General features: G+C 50.9%; 1 protein-coding gene across 1 annotated transcript in view; it reads right to left on the reverse strand.

Annotated features, from left to right (window-relative positions):
* ANGPT4 (angiopoietin 4) overlaps positions 1-22,264 on the reverse strand; it is an 84,803-nt gene extending 62,539 nt beyond the window's left edge. Inside the window, exon 1 of the mRNA XM_086932729.1 lies at positions 21,292-22,264. Within this exon, the coding sequence (XP_086788855.1) occupies positions 21,292-21,555 (264 nt within the window). The 5' untranslated portion in view covers positions 21,556-22,264. The remainder of the gene's footprint in view (positions 1-21,291) is intronic.
* Positions 22,265-22,634: the final 370 nt, after the last annotated feature.

Below are 22,634 nucleotides of genomic sequence, written 5' to 3' on the forward strand. Positions count from 1 at the left end.
AAAACACTCTGCTATCAGAAATACCGAATAGAAACACTTTGACAAAACAAACACTCTGCAGTCAGAGACCCCCAAATACAAAGCACTCTCCAATCAGAGAGCAACTAATAGAAAACACTCTGCAACCAGGGAGCATCGAATAGAAAGCATTATGCAATCAGAGAGCGATGAATAGAAAACACTGCAATCAGGGAGCATAGAATAGAAAACACTCTGCAATCAGAAACACCAAATACAAAACGTTCTGTTATCAGAGAGAAGATAATCATTGGAATGTTGGAGCTGCAGGCCTAGATCAGCCTATATATGCTAACCCTGGGCGTAGTACTACGCTACGCTCGCAGAGCCTGCGTAGTTTGCGCTACTACGCGAATTGAACGTAGCACAGTGCAAAAACGCGTAGCGTAGCAGACATTTTTTGCTTGCTCGAGGCCCTGAACGTCAAGTTGGCGACCGCGAGCTAGCAAAATCACCATCCCGGCGAGACTTTTTCCTCGTTCACGATCAGCAAGCGTGGAAAATAAACCTCCCGGCGAGATTCTCAACGCGGGGAGGTCAGGTTTCTCATTGTGAGTGCTCGCGTATGCTCGCGACCGCTCTCGATGACAAACTACCAGTATGCGTTGAGAAAGCTGCCGCTCGAGTACAAATCTACTCGAGCGGCAGAAAACGACCGCTTGCACTGTGCAAGATGCCGTTTGCAATGATTGCAGTACGGACAAGCATCCGGCACTGTGCAATCAGTGCGAACAGCATTTCCCTACAACACTACGCAGTTCGCGTAGCGTGCGTAGTGCACTTCGCGTAGCTACATGTAGCGCTACTACGCAAACTATGCCCAGGGTTATTTGTATGCCCAGAGCTACTCCAATGTCTTCAATTGAGCTCTTGACATTCCAGTGTTCTAATTTATCTTATACCCTTTCGCACATTTGTTAGCAGCATATCATATACTTTGTGCAATGCAAGTTTAAAATAATGACTTGCATATTCACAGTGCTTTCTATCATAGACTGGAACCTCGTAGCACTAAACATAAACAAGTCACTATTCTCCACTGCACCAACCAGGATTCAGTTCTGTGGCTTTCTAGTTACACAGTGCATGATAAAGGATTCATAATGTACAATAGTTCATTTCCCACTGATTAACTTAACTTGCATTTATTTTTCATTAAAGCTGTGCCTTATTTTATATGTAGTTACCTGAAGGTGAAAGATGAACAAGCATTGTAAATGCAATAGCTCTTGCATTTGTTGGAGTTTGAGCTATTGGAATTGTAAATGGCACTGTTTTTTGCGAATGCAATAGATATGTCCTTCCTACCTTAATAAAATAAAGACCTCTGTTGTGAGTTTTGTTCTGTAGTTTTTTGTATAGCATGAAGTACCCGTTATTTTGAAAAGCTCTTCTGTTTTATATACTTCAAGTAATGCAGGGAAATTTAAATATGTAAAATAAACATGATAGTACTCTACTGTGGTAAGTGTAATGCTATTTATATGGAAAAAATGCATTATGGCAACTGTGCATACATTTTTTTAAAGCACTGCTCAATTTGGAAGAAATGTTTAATAACAAACATTACTGCATTTTAGGACATGGGAAAAAATATCTTCAAAATGAAATGTGCCATCTGAAAAAGATGAACTACAGCCAATTTTAGGAAAATAAAGAACAATAAGGCAGTAGACAAACAGTATCACATCACCTTAATCTGGCTCTCCATGGCGCGCTAGTTGAGAAAAAAGGCCACGGTTAAGGCTGATACTCAAGACTCAATGTCTTCCCATCGCTTCAGGGGATTTATAGTGAAAGGACTGTGGCTGCTCCATTATTTTTGGAGTTGGAAAGCAGGAACTGAGTCTCATCGTTTGGAATGCAGAAAAACCTTAATAACAGACCTACCTTTTAGAACATTGTATGGAAGGCATGGGTAGTTAGGTGGTTTCTATAAAATTACGCATTTGGCATTGGATTATGAGCTGGAGGGTTTTGTAACAGAGCAAATGAGAAAACAGTTTAATAAAGACTACTTTTAATATAGTCACTGCCAAGGATTGGTCACATGCTTACACCTCATGTCATCCAGGCCCCCAGGGCCAGGCAATCTACAGAGCACATCTAATTGCAAAAGATTAATATGTTTAATAGACAAATCCACTCACTGAGGCCAGGATTCTCAGACTTAAAAAGAGAGAGAAGTGATGAACATTGAAAAATAGGGCAATTATACCTCTTTGCTGCAGCACTACCTTCAACCATTGTCTCGCTCATTCAAAGGTGAATGCAAATTTTATGTAGCGCTTCAAGATGCATGTACCAGCTTTCAGAGGAGACACTGCCTCACCCAAAGGTACTCGTGGATGAAAGGGATTCGGTGAGACTATGCCATGAATTAACCCCCTAACCTGCAGGCTGAATGCAGAATACTCTGAATTTGACGAGTTATCTGTAAGTCTATCCTTAAGGGGCCATTATTACTATAGTTACAAATTCACTTCAAGCAAAGTTCTATCATCAAACCCAGCGTAATCACAAGTGCAAGTAGTTCAGAAAGCGCACAAAGTGTGCGCAATGTAAAGCAGTAATTTTCTGAAAACGTTTAATCTGCTCAGACACAAACACCTTTAACTTGCAAAATGAGTCAACTCCTTAGTACACATTATTTCCAGAACTGGTAAAGTAGCACTGCTTTTGAAAGCAATGCTCTGAGAGCATAGTTGAAAGAAAACCTCACGTTTGCATGTTTAGTTATTTGTAGAGGGCTAACCTAATTTAAGAGAAACTGAGCACTGAAAGGGAGGAACGGAAGAGTGAATAAGGGCGGGGGCCATTCCAAAGTATCAGGATCATTTACAATTATCTGGATTTAGTATTTTTTTTGTAAAGCCAGTCAACATAGTAAATAACGCCAATATAAAACACCTGGGGCCTCATTTATGACTTTTTGCCGTAGGGAAGCGCAGCAGGCCTTCCTGCTGCACTTCCCTACGGCAAAAGAAAAGGGCAGAAATGCGCCGTATCTATAAGATACGGCGCATTCCTGTCCTTTTCCTCTCCGCCGGCGCACAGTGGGCTGCCTGCGCCAGCGCAGGCACCCTTGCACAATGGTGCAAGGGTGCCTGCGTTGCGGGGAAGATTATTTTTGTACAGGAAGGGAAACCTTTCTGTACAAAAATAATCACAAGAGGCTTTTCCTCTTTCTATGTGTGCTGCAGAATGCAGCACACATAGAACAAGCATTGGAAATGCAATAGGTCTCGCGTTAGGAAAGTTTGAGCGATTGGTATAGTAAATGACACTTTTTTTTATTTATGTGTTGGTTTTGAAAATAGCAAAATTAATAGCTTTGTCAGTTACAATGTCAATAGTTTTAACTTTCGCAAATGTGACACCTATAGCATTTGTAATGCAATGTGTGTTGTATTTACGTGACTTAGATGTATTGATATTACAAATAACAATGGCTTTTAATTTTGTAATTAATACTTAAATAAAAGTTATTGTAATTTATAATGGCAATACCTTAAACGTTTGTAAATAACTTTTGTGAAGATTATGTTCAGTGTATTTTATTGTGACGAAAATCCAAGAACATTGCATTTGCACCTACACACACACACAGAGCCACACACACACACACACACACACACATATAGATGTGGTGGTGGTGGATCTGGGGGATATGGTGGTGGTGGATGTGGTGGTGGATGTGGTGGTGGATGCGGTGGTGGATGTGGTGTTGGTGGATGTGGTGTTGGTGGATGCGGTGGTGGTGGGTGTGGTGGTGGATGTGGTGGTGGTGGATGCGGTGGTGGTGGATGCGGTGGTGGTGGATGCGGTGGTGGGTGTGGTGGTGGTGGATGCGGTGGTGGATGTGGTGGTGGTGGATGCGGTGGTGGTGGAAGTGGTGGTGGATGTGTTGGATGTGGTGGTGGATGTGGTGGTGGTGGTGGGTGTGGTGGATGTGGTGTTGGTGGATGCAGTGGTGGTGGTGGATGTGGTGGTGGTGGATGCAGTGGTGGATGTGGTGGTGGTGGAAGTGGGGGTGGATGTGTTGGATGTGGTGGTGGATGTGGTGAAAGTGGTGGTGGATGTGGTGGTGGATGTGGCGGTGGATGTCATGGTGGATGTGGAGGTGATGGTGGATGTGGTGGTGGATGTGGTGGTGATGGTGGATGTGGTGGTGGATGCGGTGGATGTGGTGGTGGTGGATGCAGTGGTGTTGGTGGATGCAGTGGTGGTGGTGGATGCAGTGGTGGTGGTGGATGCAGTGGTGGTGGTGGATGGGGTGTTGGTGGTGGTGGATGCAGTGGTGGTGGTGGATGTGGTGGTTGGTGGATGTGGTGGTGGGTGTGGTGGTGGATGTGGTGGTGGATGTGGTGGTGGATGTGGTGGTGGATGTGGTGGTGGTGGATGCAGTGGATGTGGCGGTGGTGGATGTGATGGTGGATGTGGTGGATGTGGTGGTGGATGTGGCGGTGGATGTCATGGTGGATGTGGAGGTGATGGTGGATGTGATGGTGGATGTGATGGTGGATGTGGTGGTGGATGTGGTGGTGGATGTGGTGGTGGATGTGGTGGTGATGGTGGATGAGGTGGTGGATGCGGTGGATGTGGTGGTGGTGGATGCGGTGGATGTGGTGGATGTGGTGGATGTGGCGGTGGATGTCATGATGGATGTGGAGGTGATGGTGTATGTGGTGGTGGATGTGGTGGTGATGGTGGATGTGGTGGTGGATGTGGTGGTGGTGGATGCAGTGGTGGATGCAGTGGTGGTGGATGGGGTGGTGGTTTTGGTGGAGGGGGTGGTGGATTTAGTGGTGGTGGGTGTGGTGGATATGGTGGTGGTGGGTGTGGTTAAAGTGTTGGTGGATGTGGTGGTGGATGTGGTGGTTGATGCGGTGGTGGTGGATGCGGTGGATGTGGATGTGGTGGATGTGGTGGTGGATGTGGCGGTGGATGTCATGGTGGATGTGGAGGTGATGGTGGATGTGGTGGTGGATGTGGTGGATGCAGTGGATGTGGTGGTGGTGGATGCAGTGGTGGTGGGGGATGCAGTGGTGGTGGTGGATGTAGTGGTGGTGGGTGTGGTGGATGTGGTGGTGGTGGGTGTGGTGGATGTGGTGGTGGTGGGTGTGGTGGATGTGGTGGTGGTGGGTGTGGTGAAAGTGGTGGTGGATGCGGTGGTGGATGTGGTGGTGGTGGTGGATGTGGTGTTGGTGGATGCAGTGTTGGAGGTGGTGGGTGTGGTGGTGGATGTGGTGGTGGATGTGTTGGTGGTGGTGGATGTGGTGGTGGTGGATGCGGTGGATGTGGATGTGGTGGCTGAAAGAGAATTATGGCCTATAAATGAAATAGGTGGATGGTCTTGGCTAATGCCAGATCTAAAAAGTAGTTCCCTTAATGTAAGCAATGAAAGGTACAAGTTATCCACTCAAAAGTGTTGTAAAGAAGCAATACTCGAATGTAGTGACAAATGCAAAAAGAGTAAATAAAGCAAGCCATTGAATTCTTAGCAAGCAAATGGCATTGGCAAAAAAATCCATACAATGATAAACTATAAGTTTCCCCAAAGCTGCTGTAATTGATGGCGTTGCACACAAAATGTATTTTGACAACAGACAGCTGAAGCTATCCATAGGCGAGACCTAAAAGCTATATGGAAGCGCTGAAAACAGGAGTCTTTCAAATTAACCATTAGGATATGGAGCTAATTGCCGACTAGGACTTCTGGAGATACTGTTGTCAGTTAAACAAACTTCACCTTGCTTTGTCCTTCATCTTTAATAAACCGGGCATTAGCAAAGCCAATAGGTCTGGGTTTTATGTGCTAGTGCACATTCAGATGGGCATAAATATATGCATAAGAAGCAGATAGAGGTAGGCCAATAAAAAATATTCTTGAATGCATTACAGTACCTGCACCCCATTGAAGGTGACGGGTTACTGCAAAACCTATACATAAGGTGAGAGACAGTGGGGAAGAAAGAAGTAGTTCTCTGGGCTGAGCCAATATGTAATTGACAAAGTGTCAAGCCAGTGGCTGAAAGAGAATTATGGCCTGTAAATGAAATAGGTGGAGTGAATGCCCAATGTATGTTGGAAACAATATGCCCGTTCTAACAGCTGTGGTGTTAAACCAAGACCTAAACATATTGCCAAGTGGGAAAAATGCCAACTGTTGCACCTTTTTAGAGACCTATCTGAAATCTCTGGAAAAAATTGATCATTCAAAAGAAAAGGGTAACAAAGGGGCAGTGGAGGAACGGGCCAGATATTAAAAAAAAACTTAACACTTTCTATGCAAGTCACATCTGTTTTTTAAACGGCCGGATCTCGTAGAGGGAGGCGGAGGCCTCTTCGTTCGGCTGACTCGTGATGCACACAGAGGAAGAGGCAATGGTAAAAGTAGAAATAGAAGATGGACACTGTGGGGGAAACGTGTCTGGAGTCAAAGCATTAGAATGTTAAACTGCGCAATTTTATTTTTTTCATTTCCGTAAATCCTCGGTTTACAGCACCCAGGTGTAAAGTTGCGTATTGGGTCCTCTAATGACGCTAATCTGCGAAACCGCCACAATGTAAAAGCAATATGTGCAGGAAATACGCACGAATTAGCAGCCTCCTACATTATTAATGTATTATTGTTAAAAACCGGCACTAAGTGATAAGAGAACGAATGATTGGGAGGAAAGTCTGCAGGAGCGCCACCGGCTGACTGCCTTCGGGATGTTTGTGCCCAGTCAGGCTCTAATCGCAGCCTCTCCACTGTCTGAACAGCCCCTGCCTCGATTACACAGGATGTCTTTTGCGAAACAATGCTGCTGGTAATCTTGCCCTGAATTACTGCCAACTTTGAAGGGCGGATGCACACGGAAACCAATTACCGCGCACAGTTCAAATATTATCGGTCTCATATTCGTTAAAGTTAGAGCGCCTAATCTCTCCGATCAGGGGGACCTGGGGGTGAAGGACAGCAGAATAAAACAAGTTAAACAGGTTTTAAAAGGAGACATGGCCTAGCGGCCGTGTGAAACTGAAAGTACGGCCAGCCGGCCGTGAATAATTAGGGGGTGAGAAATGCGCTGGGAGGGCTGCCTTCGATGTGGTGATGCGAGGCAGGCAGCTGGTGGCATTGTGCACGCGCTTTTTAGGGCTTGCGCTTGCGCAATGACCTAAAAAGCACATGCACTTGAAGGAATCGCCAGTGGAATCGCCAGTGGTGGTTAAGCTCTGTTTAAGCCATAATAGAGCTTCGCCAGCGATGCGCAGAAGCGCATCAGCAGGCGAGCCCTAAAAAGGAAATACGAGGAGAAATAAAGACATTTCTCTCTGTTGCGCCTCCCTTACGCCTCCCCTGGGGAGGCGTAAGCTTTTGGCACTGCTTCAGAGTTACGATTGCTCGTAAATCTGGGGCAGTGTCAAAAGGCCATGGATGTTGCTGGGAACGCCCCCAGCAACACCCATTGCACGCCCCTTTAACGCAGGACACTGCGTTAAAGGGACTGATATTTATCAGGCAGCAGTACGCCACAAAAACTGGCGTACTGCTGCCTGATAAATACCACGCAGGCTTCTGCGCCACAGAACTTCATGAAAAGTGAAGTTCCGATGGCGCAAGGGGCCTCATAAATGAGGCCCCTGCAATGGTGCCGTAGCGCTGGAGGCGAAAATGGCATTATAGACTCCACGTGAAAACAAGTGGGGTTATGAGGATACAGTTACCACAGGCTGTCACTAGGTGTCCCTTGAGACCTCTTTTGGCCACATATGGTACTGCACCCTTCAACATGGCTAGAGAAAGGATATGGGGCATCGCTGAAAACTGCCGACTGGGGAGCTGGGGATCCGTGTTCGAGTCTGGTGTAGGCTGATTGTTTGATTTTCCCCAAGTGCCTGGATAGATGCACTATATAAATAAAAGTGACTCATTTAAAATAATATAACAATTCATTTGTAAAGTAACAAAAAAATGAGCAAAACAAAAGTGGACTCAGACACGTGGTGGGACCTGCGAGCAGTGGTGTGGGAGGGGTGAGGGGGAGGCATGGAGATAAAGTGACGCGACGAAGTTTCATTGCACAAGTAAACAGAAGTTGACGAGTAAAGAGACAGGCCAACAAAAAAATTATTGTTCTCTCCAAGTATAAATAACCTGAACAGTAAGAACACATGTAAGAGGGCCAGTCCTTATGGGAGGATACAAAAAATTCCAAAAAGGAGGGACTACTAAGTGTATTCACCAACAAAAAGCCAGCATTTCCAAAGGGCAGCAACAGGAACCGATGAAAAAGATGGGAGACTTTTCAAGCCCATATTGTAGATACAGCATGTCTCGAAGAGACAGCACAAACTCTGTCTAGGCGAGACCTAAAAAGTGACAGAATATTTTGTTTTTCTAACCATGACTTTGACCCCGACACCCCACTCACCTCCCACGGGCCCCCTTTGCGCACAGCATCACACTTCACTTTTTAGGTCTCGGCTAGCGTAGGCTGCGCACATGCGCAGTCTCGCTGGCGAGATTTAATGACTGAGTAGCGAGGTTAAGCCCTGCCCCTCTTCTCCATTAGCTGGCCTCCTAAACGGCGGCCAGCCATTGGAGAAGAGGTCCCAGTGACATCATTCTTTGGATCTAAGCCCCGTCCTCTTCAGATTGGGGGGCTTGTTTTTGACTTTCTTTCTCCCCTCTTCTACATTGGCTGGAATGTCAAAAACACGCCTCCCAGTCTGAAAAGGACGGGGCTTAGAGATGGCGAGCGCTTGCTCAGGTAGAAGCCAAGAATCCATGTCGTAGTTGAAAGGCCACAGCCCGCAGACGACGAGTTAGGAAAATTTGCATTAACCTTCGGTGACGCAGATGGGGACAGCGCTTGATGCCGAGTTGTAGCCCCTAGGGACCAGGGCTGAAAGCGCTCTCCAGTGTGCCGGGGAGAGCAGGAGGCACACCGCAACCTTTAGCATCAAAGCTATGTAGATTGGGTCAGTAACCAAACAATAGTGTATCTGTCCGCGTTGGGCGCCGTGGCGACCTTTCCGCTTCATACCCTGAGAGTCGCATTGTCGGCTTTGTCTTCCTCGGACTGCCTCTGTTAAAGTGGGGTTTTTGTCCGCTTTATCTCGTCGCCGAAACTAAATGAGCTTTTCCGTACTTTTTTGTTGTCCTCCATGAAGAGCGGCCGTTGTGCAATCGGGACTCTCAGACATGCTGCACGCAGCACTGATTGCATGTTTCCCCTCCATCTTCATGTCTTTCAGTCAGTTCCCAGCCCATCCGTTCATTTTCTTATGCTGGAAGAGCCCACGACCTCCTGCACAACACCTCCCCCTGGACATGACCAAGGCCTCCAGGCCCCTTAACCGTCCCATATTTCCGTGAGACGAAAAAAGCCTGGGACACGGCAGCCCTGCGCACACCCACCAGCAAGTCTGGGACCCCCGCCCCATACACTCTCGCCATCGTGAGATGGGAATAGCTCAGAGATGCTGCATAAAGCTAAGCAGATTTGTGTCAAAGCGATCCTTGGGTTTTAGAGTGCATCAGTCGGGCAGCCCCTTGAAACGTCCTGCAGAAACCTACACCCCTGTTATGGATAATAATAATCATTTTCTATATAGCAATTAATACCACAATTCAACATTTGTAAGCGCTCTAAATAATAGGTACATTGTATTACCCAGTTTGAATCGTACTTAATTTATCGACCTCCGAATGATGGAGGACTGAGTCTGCATTACTCTGATTCGAACTCGAAACCTGCAGATCAACGCATGGTCAGCGTAGAATGTTTGGCAAAAGGGCTTGAAGGCTCCCATGACATACCCTAGTGTCCATCAGACCATTGCACACTGACATTTGTAATGGATCGATGGATAAGGTGCACCGTATGCTGCACCTCTTTGTCCAAGTCTGCTCCTGCAACTCAAGGGAATTAACTCAGTAGGTTGAGTATATAATGATATGAGGTTTTTTTTACCTCAAAATTAAAAGACCTGAGCGTTTGCATCGCCGAGCCTACAAAGAAAAGAGCTAACAACATGAAACATTTATGCAGTTTTGGAAAAGTCTCGTTTTTCAGACTGAATACAACCTGCCTGGATGGGAAGTTTGGTAGAGAGGAAGTGGATTTCCAACTTTGACTTCTTTGGAGTATCTTTTTTTAAAAACATAAACACTCCGTGATTTAAGGATTAATTGATTGACCTGAAATTGCCGAACAGTCGTTGCATAGGCTATACATACACGCCACAAAAACCTGAAAATGAGCGTGCTGTGGTTTAATTTTCTATCAGATGTTACACGAGGGCCACACTTAGAGTGATTTCATTTTCTATCAGATGTTACCCGAGGGCACCAGCCCGTGACAAACAGAACCTTTTAGAGGAAAAATAATAAACAGGTTAGGGTTGCAGTGTTTATGTGTGTTTTTGATGTTCCAGGGGCATTGGTGCACGGACGAGCCTGCCTTGGGCATTAACTTGTTCTAATTACCACTCTCGATTCGCTTGGGATCCCAAATACCACACCTCGGATCACGCCACACTCATGAGTGACGGGCACCCCTCTATGGCGCAGCTTCATCAACCCCCTTCCAGCATTAACAGACCGGCGGTCATCCCCCAGCACCACATCCACCACTACCACCACATCCACCACCACCACATCTACCACATCATCCACATCCACCACCACATCCACCACCACCTCATCCGCCACCACCTCATCCACCACCACATCCACATCCACCTCCACCACATCCGCCGCCACCACCACCACATCCACCACCACATCCCCCACCACCACATCCAACACCACATCCACCACCAACACCACATCCACCACCACCACAGTAGAAAGTAAAACGACAAACATGAACATTGCCTGCGCCATCTTGTTTAGCAAGGGCCTCTGTGTGTGCGTAAGCTACAACCATTTTAGACATCGGGCCATTTTGTACTCTGCAGGTCACCCGTGTGTCACCCCGACCTCGCTATCGTCCCCCAGCGCTCTGGCTAAACGAACAAATGTACTGGGGTTGTAAAACCTTGTCGTCATGACAAAGCCCCGGAGTCACTTCCCGCACCAAACCCGTTTGCCCTTTCATCCTCTTTGCACGGGCAAGCCCTTTTGATAACCTTTTTCACTGCACCTGGCTACTCAATCCGGTCCCAGGCACTAATCGACCCCTGCGGAGATGGTTTATTACCCCCACATGGCAGGGCTTGTTTCACCGACAAAGGGGCCTGATTTAATCAATGACACTAACCCTTAGATCTGACCGATCCCACGTATTTTTAGATCCTGTCGGAATGTCCAGCTGAGAGATAGCGATCATCTGTTAGATCTGGGTGGGGGGATGATTGCTGCTAGGTTTGTGTGAGAACTAGCCTAAGGCGGGGATTCCAAGGATGTTTAACCATGCCAATAAACTGATGCAAATGTGTATAAAAGACCAAACCACGGAGATGCAGTTAGAGCACCGCCCGATGACATCCCTTTGCCTGAAGTGATTGTTCTCCTCTGGAGTAATAAACCTGTTTTTTGCCTTCTAGTTTCCAGCACCTGCCTCGTTATTTTGATAGATAATCGTAAGGTGAATTAAAGGTGTTTTACGCCGGGCAGCATTGGTGGTCTTAGGCGATTCACTGCTTTTCATCACCATCACCACCACCACATCCACCACCACCAAATACATCTACTACCACCACATCCACCACCACATCCACCACCACCACATACACCATCACCACCACAACCACCACCACATCCACCACAACCACATCCACCACCACATCCACCTCCACCACAACGTGTGTGTGTGGCTCTGTGTGTGGCTCTGTGTGGCTCTGTGTGTATGTGTGTGGCTCTGTGTGTATGTGTGTGGCTGTGTGTGTGGGTGGCGCTAAGTGGGTGTGGGTGGCTCTGTGTGTGTGGGTGGCTATGTGTGTGTGTGTGTGTGTGTGGGGCTCGTGTGCGTGGGTAGCTCTGTGTGTGTGTGTGTGACTCTGCATTGTGTGCGGCTGTGTGTGTGTGTGGCTCTGTGTGTGTGTGGCTCTGTGTGTGTGTGGCTCTGTGTGTGTGTGTCTGTGTGTGTGTGTGTCTGTGTGTGTGTAAATGCAATAGGTCTCGCATTTGAGAGAGATTAAGCTATTGGCATTGTAAATGACAATGGCATTTATTTATCGGTTTTCAAAACCAACACATAAATAAAAAAAATTACATTTACACGCACGCTGGGCAGATTCCCCTGCTGTGCGAGCGTTCCATTTAAACGGGGGCGGGCATGACGAGTTTAGCTCGTCATGAGCACCGGAGCGCCGTGGCTCATGACGAGCTGACCTCGACATGAGCATGAGGTCGCTGTACGTGCCCCACCCCCCCGGCACAGCGGGGGAATCCCGCCAGCGGCGAAGGGGTTAATGCACTTCGACTTCTGGTAAGAGAGCTCTGAATACAACAAAACATCCTATAATCATAGAGCATGGTTAGACACCACTCTCAGAGACGGCATTGTCAGAAAGCAGAGAAAAGAAAACACTCTGCTACCAGAAAGCACTCTCAAAAAGGAAGCATCCTTCAACCATGGAGCACTCTCAAAAGGGTGCCCTGTGCGACAAGTGAGGAGTCTCCGAGAAAGAAACTCTTCTCCCAGAGAACAGACTCAGAGAGACGCACACTGCTACTGTACAGTCTGCGACCATAGAGCACCCTAAAAGAGAAGTGCCAGCGAGCACCAGTACAGAGAAACACCAGGGAGCACCCTAACAAAGAAGCACCAGACAGCACCCTCAGCACCAGACAGAGGCACCAGCCAGCACTCTCAGGGAGACGCACCAGAGAACTCCCTCAGAGAGAAGCACCAGAGCACCCTCAGAGATAAGCACCAGAGAGCACCCTCAGAGAGAAGAACCAGTGAGCACCCTGTGAGAAGCACCAGAGAGCACCATAAGAGAGAAGCACCAGAGAGCACCCTAAGCGAGAAGCACCAGAGAGCACCCTCGGAGAGAAGAACCAGAGAGCACCCTAAGAGAGAAGTACCAGAGCACCCTCAGAGAGAAGCACCAGAGCACCCTCAGAGAGAAGCACCAGAGAGCACCATAAGAGAGTAGCACCAGAGAGCACCCTAAGAGAGAAGCACCAGAGCACCCTCAGAGAGAAGGACCAGAGAGCACCCTCAGACAGGAGCACCCTAAGAGAGAAGCACTAGAGCACCCACAGAGAGAAGAACCATAGAGCACCCCTAGAGAGAAGAACCAGAGAGCACCCTAAGAGAGAAGCACCAGAGCACCCACAGAGAGAAGAACCATAGAGCACCCCTAGAGAGAAGAACCAGAGAGCACCCTCGGAGAGAAGTGTCAGAAAGCACCCTCAGAGAGAACTGCCCTCAGAGAGAAGCACCAGCGAGCACCCTCAGAGAGAAGCACCAGAGCACCCTCAGAGAGAAACATCAAAGCACCCTCAGGGAGAAACACCAGAGAGCACCCTCAGAGAGAAGCACCAGAGCACCCTCAGAGAGAAGCACCAGCGAACAACCTCAGAGAGAAGCACCAGAGCACCGTCAGAGAGAAGCACCAGAGCACCCTCGGAGAAAAGCACCAGAGCACCCTCAGAGAGAAGCACCAGAGAGCACCCTCAGAGAGAAGCACTAGAGAGCACCTTCAGAGAGAAGCACCAGAGAGCACCCTCAGAGAGAAGAACCAAAGAGCACCCTCAGAGAGAAGAACCAGAGAGCACCCTGAGAGAAGCACCAGAGAGCACCATAAGAGAGAAGCACCAGAGAGCACCCTCAGAGGGAAGAACCAGAGAGCACCCTCAGAGAGAGGTACCAGAGCACCCTCAGAGAGAAGCACCAGAGAGCACCATAAGAGAGCAGCACCATAGAGCACCCTAAGAGAGAAGCACCAGAGCACCCTCAGAGAGAAGGACCAGAGAGCACCCTCAGACAGAAGCACCAGAGAGCACCCTAAGAGAGAAGCACTAGAGCACCCCTAAGAGAGAAGAACCAGAGAGCACCCTCAGAGAGAAGTGTCAGAGAGCACCCTCAGAGAGAACCACCCTCAGAGAGAAGCACCAGAGAGCACCCTCAGAGAGAAGCACCAGAGCACCCTCAGAGAGAAACATCAAAGCACCCTCAGAGAGAAACACCAGAGAGCACCCTCAGAGAGAAGCACCAGAGCACCCTCAAAGAGAAGCACCTGCGAACAACCTCAGAGAGAAGCACCAGAGCACCCTCAGAGAGAAGCACCAGAGAGCACCCTCAGAGAGAAGCACCAGAGAGCACCCTCAGAGAAAAGAACCAGAGAGCACCCTAAGAGAGAAGCACCAGAGAGCACCCTAAGAGAGAAGCACTAGAGCACTCTCAGAGAGAAGCACCAGAGAGCACCCTCAGACAGAAGCACCAGAGAGCACCCTCGGAGAGAAGCATCAGAGAGCACCCTCAGAGAGAAGCACCAGAGAGCACCCTCAGAGACAAGCACCAGAGAGCACCCTCAGAGACAAGCATCAGAGAGCACGCTCAGAGAAACACCAGAGAGCACCCTCAGAGAGAAGCACCAGAGCACCCTCAGAGAGAAGCGCCAGAGAACCACCTCAGAGAGAAGCACCAGAGCACCCTCAGTGAGAAGCACCAGACAGAGGCACCAGACAGCACTCTCAGAGAGGAGCACCAGAGAACTCCCTCAAAGAAAAGCACCAAAGAGCAACCTCAGAGAGAAGCACCAGAGCACCCTCAGAGAGAAGCACCAGAGCACCCTCAGAGAGAAGCGCCAAAGAGCACCCTCAGAGAGAAGCACCAAAAAGCACCCTCAGAGAGAAGCACCAAAAAGCACCCTCAGAGAGAAGCACCAGAACACCCTCAGTGAGAAACACCAGAGCACCCACAGAGAAAAGACCCAGAGAGCACCCTCAGTGAGAAGCACCAGAGCACCCTCAGTGAGAAGCACCTGAGCACCCTCAGAGAGAAGCACCAGAGAGCACCCTCAGAGAGAAAAACGAGAGAGCACCCTCAGTGAGAAGAACCATGGAGCACCCTCAGTGAGAAGCACCAGAGCACCCACAGAGAGAAGAACCATAGAGCACCCTCAGTGAGAAGAACTATGGAGCACCCTCAGTGAGAAGCACCAGAGCACACTTAGTGAGAAGCACCAGAGCACCCTCAGAGAAAAACACCAGAGAGCACCCTCAGAGAGAAGCGTCAGAGAGCAATCTCAGAGAGAAGCACCAGAGAGCACCCTCAGAGAAAAGCACTAGAGCACCCTCAGTGAGAAGCACTAGAGCACCCACAAAGAGAAGAACCAGAGAGCACCCTCAGTGAGAAGCACCAGAGCACCCTCAGTGAGAAGCACCAGAGCACACTCAGAGAGAAACACCAGAGAGCACCCTCAGTGAGTAGCGCCAGAGGGCATCCTAAGAGAGAAGCACCAGAGCACCCTCAGGGAGAAGCACCAGAGATCACCCTCAGAGAGAAGCACCAGAGAGCGCCCTCAGAGAGAAACGTCAGAGAGCAACCTCAGAGAGAAGCACCAGAGCGCAACCTCAGAGAGAAGCACCAGAGAGCACCCTCAGAGAGAAGCGTCAGAGAGCAACCTCAGAAAGAAGCACCAGAGAGCACCCTCAGAGAGAAGCGTCAGAGAGCACCCACGGAGAGAAGCGTCAGTGAGCACCCTCAGAGAGAAGCGTCAGAGAGCACCCTCAGAGAGAAGCGTCAGAGAGCACCCTCAGAGAGAAGCGTCAGAGAGCACCCTCAGAGAGAAGCACCAGAGAGCACTCTCAGAGAGAAGCACCAGGGAGCGCCCTCAGTGAGAAGCACCAGAGAGCACCCTTAGAGAGACGCATCAGAGAGCAGCAGCAGAGAGCACCCTCAGAGAGAAGCACCACAGAGCACCCTCAGAGAGAAGCACCACAAAGCACCCTCAGAGAGAAGCGTCAGAGAACAACCTCAGAGAGAAGCACCAGAAAGCACAATCAGAGAGAAGCGTCAGAGAGCACTCTTGGACAGAAGCACCAGAGAGCACCCTCAGAGAGAAGCGTCAGAGAGCAATTTCAGAGAGAAGCACCAGAGAGCACCCACAGAGAGAAGAACCATAGAGCACCCCTAGAGAGAAGAACCAGAGAGCACCCTAAGAGAGAAGCACCAGAGAGCACCCTCAGAGAGAAGCACCAGAGCACCCTCAGTGAGAAACACTAGAGCACCCTCGAAGAGAAGCACCAGAGAGCACCCTCAGAGAGAAGCACCAAAGCACCCTCAGAGAGAAGAACCAGAGAGCACCTTTAGAGAGAAGCACCATAGAGCACCCTCAGAGGGACGTGCCAGAGAGCACCCTTAGGGAGAAGCCCCAGAGAACACATTCAGAGAGAAGAACCAGAGAGCACCCTAGGAGAGAAGCACCAGAGCACCCTCAGAGAGAAGCACCAGAGCACTCTCAGAGAGAAGCACCAGAGAGCACCCTCAGAGAGAAGCACCAGAGAGCACCCTCAGAGAAAAGAACCAGAGAGCACCCTAAGAGAGAAGCACCAGAGAGCACCCTCAGAGAAAAGAACCAGAGAGCACCCTAAGAGAGAAGAACCAGAGAGCACCCTAAGAGAGAAGCACTAGAGCACTCTCAGAGAGAAGCACCAGAGAGCACCCTCAGACAGAAGCACCAGAGAGCACCCTCGGAGAGAAGCATCAGAGAGCACACTCAGAGAGAAGCACCAGAGAGCACCCTCAGAGACAAGCACCAGAGCACCCTCAGAGAGAAGCATCAGAGAGCACGCTCAGAGAAACACCAGAGAGCACCCTCAGAGAGAAGCACCAGAGCACCCTCAGAGAGAAGCGCCAGAGAACCACCTCAGAGAGAAGCACCAGACAGAGGCACCAGACAGCACTCTAAGAGAGGAGCACCAGAGAACTCCCTCGGAGAAAAGCACCAAAGAGCAACCTCAGAGAGAAGCACCAGAGCACCCTCAGTGAGAAGCACCTGAGCACCCTCAGAGAGAAGCACCAGAGAGCACCCTCAGAGAGAAGCACCAGAGAGCACCCTCAGAGAGAAGCGCCAGAGAACCACCTCAGAGAGAAGCACCAGAGAGCACCCTCAGAGAAAAGCGCCAAAAAGCACCCTCAGAGAGAAGCACCAGAACACCCTCAGTGAGAAACACCAGAGCACCCTCAGAGAAAAGACCCAGAGAGCACCCTCAGTGGGAAGCACCCTCAGTGATAAGCACCTGAGCACCCTCAGAGAGAAGCACCAGAGAGCACCCTCAGAGAGAAGAACGAGAGAGCACCCTCAGTGAGAAGCACCAGAGCACCCACAGAGAGAAGAACCATAGAGCACCCTCAGTGAGAAGAACCATGGAGCACCCTCAGTGAGAAGCACCAGAGCACCCTCGGAGAAAAACACCAGAGAGCACCCTCAGAGAGAAGCGTCAGAGAGCACCCACAGAGAGAAGAACCATAGAGCACCCTCAGTGAGAAGAACTATGGAGCACCCTCAGTGAGAAGCACCAGAGCACACTTAGTGAGAAGCACCAGAGCACCCTCAGAGAAAAACACTAGAGAGCACCCTCAGAGAGAAGCGTCAGAGAGCAATCTCAGAGAGAAGCACCAGAGAGCACCCTCAGAGAAAAGCACTAGAGCACCCTCAGTGAGAAGCACTAGAGCACCCACAAAGAGAAGAACCAGAGAGCACCCTCAGTGAGAAGCACCAGAGCACCCTCAGTGAGAAGCACCAGAGCACACTCAGAGAGAAACACCAGAGAGCAACCTCAGTGAGTAGCGCCAGAGGGCATCCTAAGAGAGAAGCACCAGAGCACCCTCAGGGAGAAGCACCAGAGCTCACCCTCAGAGAGAAGCACCAAAGCACCCTCAGAGAGAAGCACCAGAGCGCAACCTCAGAGAGAAGCACCAGAGAGCGCCCTCAGAGAGAAGCGTCAGAGAGCAACCTCAGAGAGAAGCGTCAGAGAGCAACCTCAGACAGAAGCACCAGAGAGCACCCTCGGAGAGAAGCATCAGAGAGCACCCACGGAGAGAAGCGTCAGTGAGCACCCTCAGAGAGAAGCGTCAGAGAGCACCCTCAGAGAGAAGCCTCAGAGAGCACCCTCAGAGAGAAGCGTCAGAGAGCACCCTCAGAGAGAAGCCTCAGAGAGCACCCTAAGAGAGAAGCACCAGAGAGCACCCTTAGAGAGACGCATCAGGGAGCAGCAGCAGAGAGCACCCTCAGTGAGAAACACTAGAGCACCCTCAGAGAGAAGCACCAGAGAGCACCCTCAGAGAGAAGCACCAGAGCACCCTCAGTGAGAAACACTAGAGCACCCTCAGAGAGAAGCACCAGAGAGCACCCTCAGAGAGAAGCACCAAAGCACCCTCAGAGAGAAGAACCAGAGATCACCCTCAGAGAGAAGAACCAGAGAGCACCCTCAGAGAGAAGCACCATAGAGCACCCTCAGAGAGACGTGCCAGAGAGCACCCTTAGAGAGAAGCCCCAGAGAACACCCTCAGAGAGAAGAACCAGAGAGCACCCTAGGAGAGAAGCACCAGAGAGCACCCTAAGAGAGAAGCACCAGAGCACTCTCAGAGAGAAGCACCAGAGAGCACCCTCGGAGAGAAGCACCAGAGAGCACCCTCAGAGACAAGCACATGAGCACCCTCAGAGAGAAGCATCAGAGAACACCCTCAGAGAGAAGCATCAGAGAACACCCTCAGAGAAACACCAGAGAGCACCCTCAGTGAGAAGCACCAGACAGCACTCTCAGAGAGGAGCACCAAAGAGCAACCTCAGTGAGAAACACCAGAGCACCCACAGAGAAAAGACCCAGAGAGCACCCTCAGTGATAAGCACCAGCGCACCCTCAGTGAGAAACACCAGAGCACCCACAGAGAAAAGACCCAGAGAGCACCCTCAGTGATAAGCACCAGCGCACCCTCAGTGAGAAACACCAGAGCACCCACAGAGAAAAGACCCAGAGAGCACCCTCAGTGATAAGCACCAGCGCACCCTCAGAGGGAAGAACCAGAGAGGACCCTAAGAGAGAAGAACCAGAGAGCACCCTCAGAGGGAAGAACCAGAGAGGACCCTAAGAGAGAAGAACCAGAGAGCACCCACAGAGAGAAGCACCAGAGCACCCTCAGTGAGAAGCACCAGAGCACCCTCAGAGAGAAACACCAGAGAGCACCCTCAGAGAGAAGCGTCAGAGAGCACCCACAGAGAGAAGAACCATAGAGCACCCTCAGTGAGAAGAACTATGGAGCACCCTCAGTGAGAAGCACCAGAGCACACTTAGTGAGAAGCACCAGAGCACCCTCAGAGAAAAACACTAGAGAGCACCCTCAGAGAGAAGCGTCAGAGAGCAATCTCAGAGAGAAGCACCAGAGAGCACCCTCAGAGAAAAGCACTAGAGCACCCTCAGTGAGAAGCACTAGAGCACCCACAAAGAGAAGAACCAGAGAGCACCCTCAGTGAGAAGCACCAGAGCACACTCAGAGAGAAACACCAGAGAGCAACCTCAGTGAGTAGCGCCAGAGGGCATCCTAAGAGAGAAGCACCAGAGCACCCTCAGGGAGAAGCACCAGAGATCACCCTCAGAGAGAAGCACCAGAGAGCGCCCTCAGAGAGAAACGTCAGAGAGCAACCTCAGAGAGAAGCGTCAGAGAGCAACCTCAGACAGAAGCACCAGAGAGCACCCTCAGAGAGAAGCATCAGAGAGCACCCACGGAGAGAAGCGTCAGTGAGCACCCTCAGAGAGAAGCGTCAGAGAGCACCCTCAGAGAGAAGCCTCAGAGAGCGCCCTCAGTGAGAAGCACCAGAGAGCACCCTTAGAGAGACGCATCAGAGAGCAGCAGCAGAGAGCACCCTCAGTGAGAAACACTAGAGCACCCTCAGAGAGAAGCACCAGAGAGCACCCTCAGAGAGAAGCACCAGAGCACCCTCAGAGAGAAGAACCAGAGATCACCCTCAGAGAGAAGAACCAGAGAGCACCCTCAGAGAGAAGCACCATAGAGCACCCTCAGAGAGACGTGCCAGAGAGCACCCTTAGAGAGAAGCCCCAGAGAACACCCTCAGAGAGAAGAACCAGAGAGCACCCTAGGAGAGAAGCACCAGAGAGCACCCTAAGAGAGAAGCACCAGAGCACTCTCAGAGAGAAGCACCAGAGAGCACCCTCGGAGAGAAGCACCAGAGAGCACCCTCAGAGACAAGCACATGAGCACCCTCAGAGAGAAGCATCAGAGAACACCCTCAGAGAGAAGCATCAGAGAACACCCTCAGAGAAACACCAGAGAGCACCCTCAGAGAGAAGCACCAGAGAGCACCCTCAGTGAGAAGCACCAGACAGCACTCTCAGAGAGGAGCACCAAAGAGCAACCTCAGAGAGAAGCACCAGCGCACCCTCAGAGAGAAGCACCAAAGCACCCTCAGAGAGAAGCACCAGAGAGCACCATTAGAGAGAAGAACCAGAGAGCACCCTGAGAGAAGCACCAGAGAGCACCCTCAGAGAGAAGCACCAGCGAGCACCCTCAGAGAGAAGCACCAGCGCACCCTCAGAGAGAAGCACCAGAGCAGCCACAAAGAGAAGAACAAGAGAGCTCCCTCAGTGAGAAACACCAGAGCACACTCAGAGAGAAGCACCAGAGAGCACCCTCAGAGAGAAGAACCAGAGAACACCCTCAGAGAGAAGCGTCAGAGAGCACGCTCAGAGAAACACCAGAGAGCACCCTCAGAGAGAAGCACCAGAGCACCCTCAGAGAGAAGCGCCAGAGAGCACCCTGTGAGAAGCACCAGAGAGCACCCTCAGAGAGAAGCACCAGAGAGCACCCTAAGCGAGAAGCACCAGAGAGCACCCTCAGAGAGAAGAACCAGTGAGCACCCTCAGAGAGAAGCGTCAGAGAGCACCGTCAGCACCAGAGACACCCTCAGAGAGAAGCACCAGAGAGCACCCTCAGAGAGAAGCGTCAGAGAGCACCGTCAGCACCAGAGACACCCACAGAGAGAAGCACCAGACACCGTAAGAGAGGAGCGCCCTCTGCGGCCAGGGAGCTCACTGCGGATGGAATCCGCCAGCCTGGCCTGCTGTGTGTTGGATGATCTGTACCACAAAGGTTGGGCCGTGATCCATGCCTGCTGCCGCGGGCTCCAGTGGGAGGAGGGGGCTATTCGTCATAGTTGGTGTGTAGATTATAGGACCCCCCACTGCCATAGTGAACGTGGGGTGATGGTGTCCAGTTGTTGGCCTGTTACATGGTGTGTCCCTGGTTTGGTCGGTGTTATGCACAGTGTTGACCGGCAGGGGGCGCTAGGGGGTCAGGCACTCACCTTGAGCAGCCACTGGGTGGCATTCTCCAGGACGCTCTCCAGCTCTTGCAGCCTCTCCCTGGACTCGTCGCCCCCCAGCGGAGGGGCGTCTCTCTGCATGGGCTGGGCTGGCCCCCCGCTGGGCTGGCAGTGGTCTGTCTCCGGCAGGACGAAGGTGTAGGAGCAGGGCCCGCGGGGGGGCTTCCTATAGACGCCCCTGCCAGGGTCCGCACAACAGGCGGTGGTGACGTAGAGCAGGGCCCCCAGGAGCCCAACTGCGCGCATGGCCTCGACTCTCACCTGCTCTGCCCTGGTGGTAAAGGAGGGGTCGAAGTACCTGGGAACGCGCCTACACCTGATAATACCTCGGACACCTCAGTGGTCGCGTGCTGTCCCGAAGGCCCTCTCGTGGCACGGGGCGGTGGCCACGTGACCTGTGCGCACCTGCGCAGCGACTGGCACCGGTTGTGAGGCCTCTAGGCCCTGGCCTGCCTACATTGGACTCCCACTGTCCTGGCAGTCACTCGTGCATCCTCTCTCGCTGCCCCTGTCTCCTTGTCTCTTGTCTGCCCCATCCTCTCTCTCCTCCACTCAGCACCCGCTGCCCTCCATGGAGACCCCCTCTCGTTTCTCTCCCTCACTCCCTCTTCGCCTCAGTTCTTCCTCTGCCTCCTCCTCTCACTGTCTCTTGGGCGTCTGACACTTCCTCTCTCGGATTTCCACTCTCACTCCAGCTCTGGGATGCAGACTCCGACCCTCCCTCCCTCGTGTCTGTGCCTCGTACTCTCCTCCCTCGCTCTTCTCTGTTATTTTCTCCAAGTCTCTCCTTTTTCCAAGCCTTGTCTTTTGCACTCACCCCTCTTCCTCTAACTCCCCTTCTCTAAGAGATCAGCCTTCTATAATGCCCTCTCCATGCCCTGCTCGAGCCTGCCAGGCCTGCTCCCAAATGTTTTGTTGAAAAACAACGACATTTCAGTGTTGCTGTCCCTCCCCCACTGGTACTGCAGCTCGAGTTTCACAAGAAGGTCTGCCTGGGCCCTCTTTCCCCAGCACCCCCTCTACCCTCCCTCTCTCCTTGCCCCGCCTCCCTCCCTCTCCCAAGACCACACGCTTCTGCCTCCCTGCTGACAGGCCTCCGAGGCTATCAGTCACTTCATTCCATGATAATAACCTTCAGGGGAGGACTGGGGGGTCGTTTGGCGTCGTAATTCACCATGGACTCCGATTAAGGCATCGGAATGCATTTTGGGACAGTATGGTCGAATTTATTGATAATTACAACAAGGTTGAGAACAGTCACGCCTTCATGACTCAATGCTTGGCGCTGACGCTTTTTCCAAGTTATTAAAACTCCATGTTTCCAG

This window comes from Lissotriton vulgaris, chromosome 7 (assembly GCF_964263255.1).
Source record: "Lissotriton vulgaris chromosome 7, aLisVul1.2, whole genome shotgun sequence".
In the NCBI taxonomy this organism is placed as follows: Eukaryota; Metazoa; Chordata; class Amphibia; order Caudata; family Salamandridae; genus Lissotriton; species Lissotriton vulgaris.